General features: G+C 37.5%; 1 protein-coding gene across 1 annotated transcript; it reads right to left on the reverse strand.

The window, feature by feature from the left end:
• Window positions 1-842: 842 nt before the first annotated feature.
• LOC106632634 (signal-regulatory protein beta-2-like) lies at window positions 843-5871 on the reverse strand. The gene is made up of 6 exons (XM_042216371.1): window positions 5803-5871; window positions 4923-5243; window positions 4485-4844; window positions 4225-4353; window positions 4091-4134; window positions 843-3988 (listed from the first exon to the last, which is right to left on the reverse strand). The coding sequence occupies exons 1-6, from the start codon at window positions 5843-5845 to the stop codon at window positions 3863-3865; spliced, it is 1023 nt and encodes a 340-aa protein (XP_042072305.1). The 5' UTR covers window positions 5846-5871; the 3' UTR covers window positions 843-3862.
• Window positions 5872-7961: the final 2090 nt, after the last annotated feature.

A 7961-nucleotide genomic window follows, 5' to 3' on the forward strand; every position in this document is an offset into this window, starting at 1 on the left:
GATTCTTCTTTGTACACCATGTAAGTACATTTCTTTGCTAGAGAGAAAAGCATCATAGTAAACTGTTGTTTGTACTGCACTGCACATCTTTACTAAGGCTGTTTATTAATGTTTCGACAGGTAATTACATTGATATTGTCCTGTAGTGTTGAAACTGTTCTTATTTTCCTTTGTTTCACAGCCCTGATTCTGACTGCTGACCTTCTTCCACCGATTTCTTTGACTGCTGTTGAACCTGGTGACAATGTTACTTTAGTGTGTAATGTCTCTGGGGTGGAAATGAAATATTTCTACTGGCATAAACAGCCTCTTGGACATATGGTCCAAACTGTTGCCAAAGTCATCCGTGGCCAAAGCACTATTTCTGAGGAATTCAAAGATTCTCGTTTCACAGTTATAAAAAGGCATCTCAGTATTTTTTAACTATCAGAAATGTCAGTAAAGAGCATGAAGCAACATATTTCTGTCACACTGGAACAGATTATTCTCCTAAATTCAGTGGTGGCACATTCTTGGCTGTGAATGGTAAAATGTTTTTCTTTTTCTGCCGATCTCACAGATCACACTCAAAGTTTTAATGAATTTAAAATAGTTTACATTGTGAATGTGTCTTAATTGAGGGCGACCATGGCTCAGGGGGTTGGGAAGCGTATCTGTAATCAGAAGGTCGCCGGTTCGATCCCCGGGCTCTCTGTCCTGGTCGTTGTGTCCTTGGGCAAGACACTTTACCCTACCGCCTACTGGTGTTGGCCAGAGGGGCCGATGGCGCGATATGGCAGCCTCAAAAAGAAAGAAAGGAAGAGTGTACACAGTGTGTACTCTGTTCTCCAAGCAGATAATTACACCTAATGCCCTTTCTAATGTGTGAGCAGTCCTTGAGTACCAGACATAGTATATTTATAAGTTATTAGCATTTAATAATAGCTGCAGCCTCACAGAAATAGAAAATCATTTTGTTTTTGTTTTCTTGTGAGAGAGCGCTAGCCTTTCAGTTTGGTAATTAATCACCCCAACTTACAAGTTTAACATTTATGCATGTCATTAATATTTATATTTTGTGTTTGTATTGTATTTGTAAATGTGTATTTTTGTATTACTTTCTCATATAGGAAAACTGATTGTAGGCTACTTCAGTGTGTCTGTATGTGAGTTACATTTTTGTTGAACTTCTATTGAGTTTTATGTTTCTGGATTGATTTGATTTCTAGCTTTCCACAGTGTTTCACTGACTTCTCCTCCTGTTTTGACTCTGTGTTAATGTCTTGGTACTACTGTATCCCCAAGTCTGTTAATGTCTGTTTTCTCTAAAGGTGGGTTTTGCTTTTTGCTGTGTGATTGTCCCATTATTTTCACCTGCAATTCTTCTTACCTGTATCCTGGCCCTTTTTGATAATAACATGGTGATAGCAGAGCTCAGTAACAAAGGTTAATAATTATTGTCTTTACAACATTAATGAATCCAAGTGTTGTACAGGGCCAAAAACAAGAGCAATAATCACTAAATAGCAAATGCATTTAGAAATATAGTAATATTTTAATATAGTAACAATTTAGTTAAAAGAAGAGTAATACAACAACATTATAGCTTTATTTTTTCACATTTCAAGCTTTTTCAGTTGCTTATAATTAGCATCGTATAATGTTTTGATATGCTGAACTGAAAAGTCTTTAGGTAAGATGTGAAAAATATAGTGAAATCTCATGTTCCTGGGGAGTTTGAGGCGTAAGCAAGAAGTCTATTTTAAACTGTTCCAATGACGTTGGTTTACAGTTTCTTAGATTTATTTAATAAATGTAAGCAATCTTCTGCTCCTGAGAGCAGTCAGGAGCCAGGTCAAATGACAATATGAGAGCCGCTTATTCTGTTCCTCAGTTCAAAGTAAGGCTGCATTGGTGCCACCCTATAAACGACAATAGTGACAAATATAGTGCTGAACTGGTGGGGCAGACAGTTTGGTCTCTTGACTCAAGAGCAGTGGTTGATACCCCAGGGAAGCCTCAAACTGGGTACAACCCAGTGGCAAAGGAGGTCAGGGAATTACGGGCATGCTCAACCCTGGCCAGGTGCAAGCTCCAGGTGCACAGATAAGTCTAACTTCTGGTTCACCGTCTCCTCTCGGTCTGCCCTTTAGTCTACCTGTGGAAACCAGAAGTGAAGACCATCATTCCACCTCTCTTCTCAGGTGGAGAGCTGGCCTAGATTTTCCTTACTATCCCACCTTTGGGTGGAGTTCATGTTTTCTTAAGCTTCTTGACTTTTAGACATCACACATGTTCAGCATTCACTCATCAGCTTGCAATATTTAAAGACTGGCTCATGCTTCCACTTTATGGCAGATTGTTGCATTCTCTAGTGATCGGTGGGTCCTCTGAGGTTTTCTTCTTGTATCCATTTATTTTAAAATATTTTGAAATACATCTTGAATACCGTTGCTGGTCTTTCTGATTCAAAACATTTCAGTGGACTTTTGTCCATAGAAACTAAATGTCAAGCTGAAATCGGGTCCTTTGTACACCATGTAAGTGGATTTGTTTTCTAGTAGAAAAATCATGATGTTCTTTGTACTGTGCTAAGATGTACTGCTATTTATTAATCCTTGTATTATTTGTCTCTTATTGGTCCTCTTATTTGTCTTTCCTCTGAAGCACTGATTCACACTGCATAGGTTCCTTAGACGATCTTTTTGACTTTGTAAAATCATTTCTGTTGAATTCATTCACATTTCAGAATGAGAAAAGAAGCATCTCAATATTTTTTACTATCATAAAAATCAATAAAGAGAATAAAGCAGAATATTTCTGTCAAATGGGGGTTGGGTAGTCACATGTATTCAGCAATGACACATTCTTGACTGTGAAAGTTAATATTTATCTTTTTTGAACATCTTTTTTACTTAATTAAAAAAGAGATGTTAATACAATTATCTTAATTCACAGATCAAACAATTTATGTGCCCAAGTTTGATTCACGTTGCCTCAGTCTGGTTTTTGCTGCACTCCTGCAACAGACCTCCATCTTTTGTTGATTCATTCTGAGTCTGTATTTGGGTCCTAACTCCACTACATTGTTAACTATGACTATTTCAATGTTAATGACATAGATTCTAAAATATCCAGCCCTGGTGATGACAAATGTTTAGAAAACTGCCAAATGAAGTTGGACAATACTGTATTTGCACTAGAAGGTGTTCTATTTATTAATTACATTTAAATTACATTTATTAATTGTGTTAATGTTGAGAAATACAATAACCATAAGAATAAGGGCATTATGTTACAACAAAGTCCCAAAAATATAGTAAAGACAATGATGCCAAATGATAAATTACATCCACTGTTGATTATTGATTTATCCTGTCTATACCAGACAGTGCAATGATCAAAATCACTTATTTTACGGATGTTCTCTGATGTTTCCCCTGTTTGAATACATCAGTAATTTCCTGTTACTCTTTGATTGTGGTTACAATACTTTTCTTTCTTTTTTACTTATTCATGGTGATATCATCATGTAAATCATAAAATAGAAACAGAAAAATACAGTTGGGGTAGATTGCATATTCACTATATAATAACAAACAATAATAATCCCCTGATTTCATAGCTTTCTGTTTTTGACATTTTAACTTCAATGGGTGTGTGCCAGTGTAGTATGCACCCTAATTACCTGAGTATCATACATTCCAGGCAAAACTAGGAATGTTGGTATTCAGGACTGATCTTGACATGTATGCAAGTATGTACATTTTCAATTTAAATACATCTAGACATTAATAATAATGCCTATGGAAAGACAAAAACCTATTAGCGCCAAATTAACAGCAAAAAAAGTTTATTTCATTCCAAAGGATGGTAAATAGACCTAATCGAGCCCAAAAGCCTTGACAGCCATGTAGATCTGCCGCTGTTTTGCTGCCTTTGGATCTGTTCTTTTACTTCTTTCAGCTTCCATCATGGTAAAGACAACAGCAGATAAAAGCCATGTGTCCTTATTTAGGGAAAATACAGCCATTAAAATATTAGATATATCAAAACTTTAAAAAATAAACAGAAAAAATTATGAAAATAATTTTAGCTTTAAGTACTGTACCTGTTGCCCTTTCTGACAACTAAAGTTTTTCTGCAGGACTGCAACTTAATTATGAAACACAGAGGAAACAGTTAATAAAAATGTAAGATTTATATGCTTTTATTACACAAAGAACTACAACCAATTTAAATTACCTTTGGAATGATCACTGTTGTTTATCTTGATTGTGTATATGAGGACAGCAGTAACAATCAGACTTATAACCACGACAGCAAAGATCAAAAAAAGAGCTCTACTGTCTTTCTGTGACCACACACTGCTTTCTGCAGTCACATTAAAATAAAAGATAAAAGGAAAATATGAGATTAGTGTGTAATAAATAAAAGCTAATGGTTACTTGTAAAAGTGCAAGTTCACATATATTTTACATTTGATAGACCAATGATAACGTTACCTCGAGTATCCAGTGTAATTCCATTTCCAAATAATATCTCCCCACATGTGGCCACAGCACAGTAGTAGGTCCCAGCATCAGAGGAGCTGACGTTCTTAGAGAAGTAATAAAGACACCTCTCCTGTGAGTCAGATTTTTTCTCACATTCATTATAGCTATTTGTGTCAGTGTAGATGATGTTTGGATAAATATTATTTAATCCAGTTCTGAACCAGAGAATATTGAGACCTCCTGGACACGTCTTGTTCTCAGAATCAGAGAAGACTGAACACTGGAGCGTCATTGTGTCTCCTGGATGGACTGGATTTGATTCTATCAGCAACTGACTGACTGCATAGTTTGATGTCCTCTGAGTGTTTCCTGTGCAATACAAAGACATTCTTCAAAACATGCTTAGAAAAAAATGCCAAAGTTTGTCAAAATAGGTTGGCCTATTACCTTTTACTAACAAATACGTCCCACTCCATGTAGTTCCAATCCATTCTGTGTTTGCACAGTGATAGAGTCCCTCATCCTCTTGAACTGTCTTTAAAATGGTCAAGCTGGTAAAATTCTTACCATCGTATACTCCAAATCTTAAGCTCGAAAATCCAGGACCAAAATCAACTGTAGATTTATACAGTGTAACTATTAATTTAAGAGTATCCCCGACACTCTGCTTGTACCAGTTGACTCCTCTAATGCTGAGCTCTTTGGGAATAGCACATGTTAAGGTTGCTGGTTCACCAAGCTGAGCAGTTTTAACTGGAACCAGAGAGTCTGAATTAAGAGAAAAGATAGAAAGATTAGAAAGAATAACAAGCTTTGTAAAAGTAGGTCTTTTTTTTCCTTCTATAAACAAACTCCATTTAACTCCAATCCTTTCTGTGTTTGCACAGTGATAGATTCCCTCATCATCTTGATCTGCTTTCAAAATGGTCAGGCTGGCAAAATCATCACCTATGTCAAATTTCAAACTAGTAAATTCAGGACCAAAAGTAGGTTCTGTAGATTTGAATACTGTCACTATTAACTTCAGAGTTCCCCCAAAGCTCTGCTTGTACCAGTGGACTCCTCTACTGCTGAGCTCTTTGGGTATAGCACATGTTATAGTCGCTGGTTCACCAAGCTGAACAGTTTTCACTGGAACTACAGTATCTGAATTAAGAGAAAGCAGAAAAAAAAGTAACTTGAAGAGAAAAAAAGAAAAAAACAAATATTGTTTGATGTGGTAACCTATTAGTGCAAAACTACTTTAACAACAATTTATACATACCTATTTGACAGGTAAATACTTAAGAACATTTTTGACATTTTTAAAAAACAAAAAAGCACTTACATCCTTGGTGAAGAAAAAACAATGTAATCCATAAGATGATCATCGTGACAGTGTTTTCTCTTGGGGACCTCACCCGTATTTCAGTGAGTGGAGGAGGTAAGATGATTGTTTTAAGTCAGACAGTATCTGATTGGTTAACACACAATAGATTCAAAAGTACATTTCCTGTCATATTTGTCACCTCTCTTTCATCTTTTGTTACAACTGTCCATTTTTGTAACAATAGCGCTGTTGCCTCTATGGGATTGTTATTCTTGTCCTTAACCCTTAGGCACTCAAACAGGACTAAGCTCAGTCACTACTGCTATTTGTGGCATGAAGTGCAAGGTACACATATACAGACCCTTTCCAAAAAATTTGAATATCATGGAAAAGTTTACTTATTTCCATACTTCTATTCAAAATGTTAAACTTTCATAAATTATAGATTCAGGGCCCACAACTTAAATGATTTCAAGTATTTAGTTGTGCATTTATACATAATCTGGGCTTCCAGCTTATAAAACCCACAAAAACAGGAATTCAAAAAATTAGAATACTGTAGAAAACATCAGCGCAGCGCATGAATGTTTTAAATTGAGTATCACAAACAACTCATTTACTAAACTCAAAGCACCTGCACAGGTTTTCCCAGGTGTCATTAAATTGCTTCACTTTGGTTCAGTTGTCTCAGTTAGGTTCAATATATGGGGAAGACTGCAGACTTGACAACTGTCCAGAGGAGCATCATTGATACCCTCCATAGGATGGGTAAGCTACAAAAGTTCATAGCTAAAGAGGCTGGCTGTTCACAGAGTGCTGTGTCCAAGCATATCAATGGAAAGTCTAGTGGAAGGGCAAAATGTGGCAGGAGAAGATGCACCAGCAGAAGAGATGACTGTGGCCTTCAGTGGATTATCAAACAGAGAAGATTCAAGAATCTGGCAGAGATCCAGAAAGAGTGGAATGAGGCTGGAGTCACAGCTTCAAAAGCCACCACATTCAGACGGCTCTAGGAGATGGACTACAATTGTATTGTTCCTCAGGTCAAACCACTTCTGAGACTGAGCCAATGTTGGTAGCAACTCAACTGGGCCAAGGAGAAAGACTGGACTGTTGGCCAGTGGTCCAAGGTCCTCTTTCCTGATTAAAGTGTGCCTTTCATTTGGCAATCAAGGTCCAAGGGTTTGGAGGAAGACAGGTGAGGAACAGAAACCAAGCTGGTGGAGGTCCAGTGTGAAATATCCACAGTCAGTCATGATTTGGGGTGCAATGTATAGTGCAGGTGTTGGTAAACTCTGCTTTCTTAAATCAAAGGTAAGCCGTACAGACTTGGTGTAGGTTCCCCTGGGTATAGCCTGCGTTATGAAGTCTGGTTAGTAGCATTGTCTTGTTCTAACTGCTTTAGACAATATATCACCCTCTTCCTGTAAACACTTCCCGGGTCTCATTTCAGGGGCTCATAAGTATTTTTGTTACTGAGCAGTGACAAAATTTTCTCATGATAGTCTTTCTGGTTTAGCAAAACTGTGCACCTACCCTTGTCTGCCAGAAGGACAGTGTTGGGGAGTAACGGAATACACGTACCGCCGTTAAGTATTTAAAATACAAAATATGAGTAACTTTGTAACAAGTACTTTGTTGAAATATAGGGATTACACGGCGGTCTTTTGCTGTTTCATATGTTAAACTGTCCCCTCTTTTTTTTGGTAATTCCACGCCGGTGGAAACCCACAAAACACACATTAAGAGGCTCAAATGCCTGGGTCTCAATCTGGCGTCCCATGTCACCCCTACTTGCGGCCCGCATAATAAAGTGAAGAAATATTTTAAAAGATTATTTTTCAAAAAAAATTTTAATATGAGGGCAATAGGTAGAGGGTTACAGGCATCGCCCTGAAGAATGTAGCCTAATGGGCAGTGTAGCCCAGTTGTAAGTCAGCTATTATGACTCGACTGTGCACTGTGTTTGTGTTTTTCTCCAAACAATAAGTTCCGTTGGAGCAGCCTTTCAACGCCTCTCTCTGTCTCTCGCTAGCAAAGTTGACTCAGACAACAAAGTGAAGTTAGTTTTTGGCTACGAGCCCGACACAAACCCGACGTATTAGCCAGAGGTCCCTTTACTACGGTTTGAGCCGCAGTACGGTGTACATTTTAGGACATCGTCAGGTATCAGACAA

Source organism: Haplochromis burtoni, unplaced genomic scaffold (genome assembly GCF_018398535.1).
Source record: "Haplochromis burtoni strain Fernald_Lab_line unplaced genomic scaffold, NCSU_Asbu1 Contig_1029, whole genome shotgun sequence".
In the NCBI taxonomy this organism is placed as follows: domain Eukaryota; kingdom Metazoa; phylum Chordata; class Actinopteri; order Cichliformes; family Cichlidae; genus Haplochromis; species Haplochromis burtoni.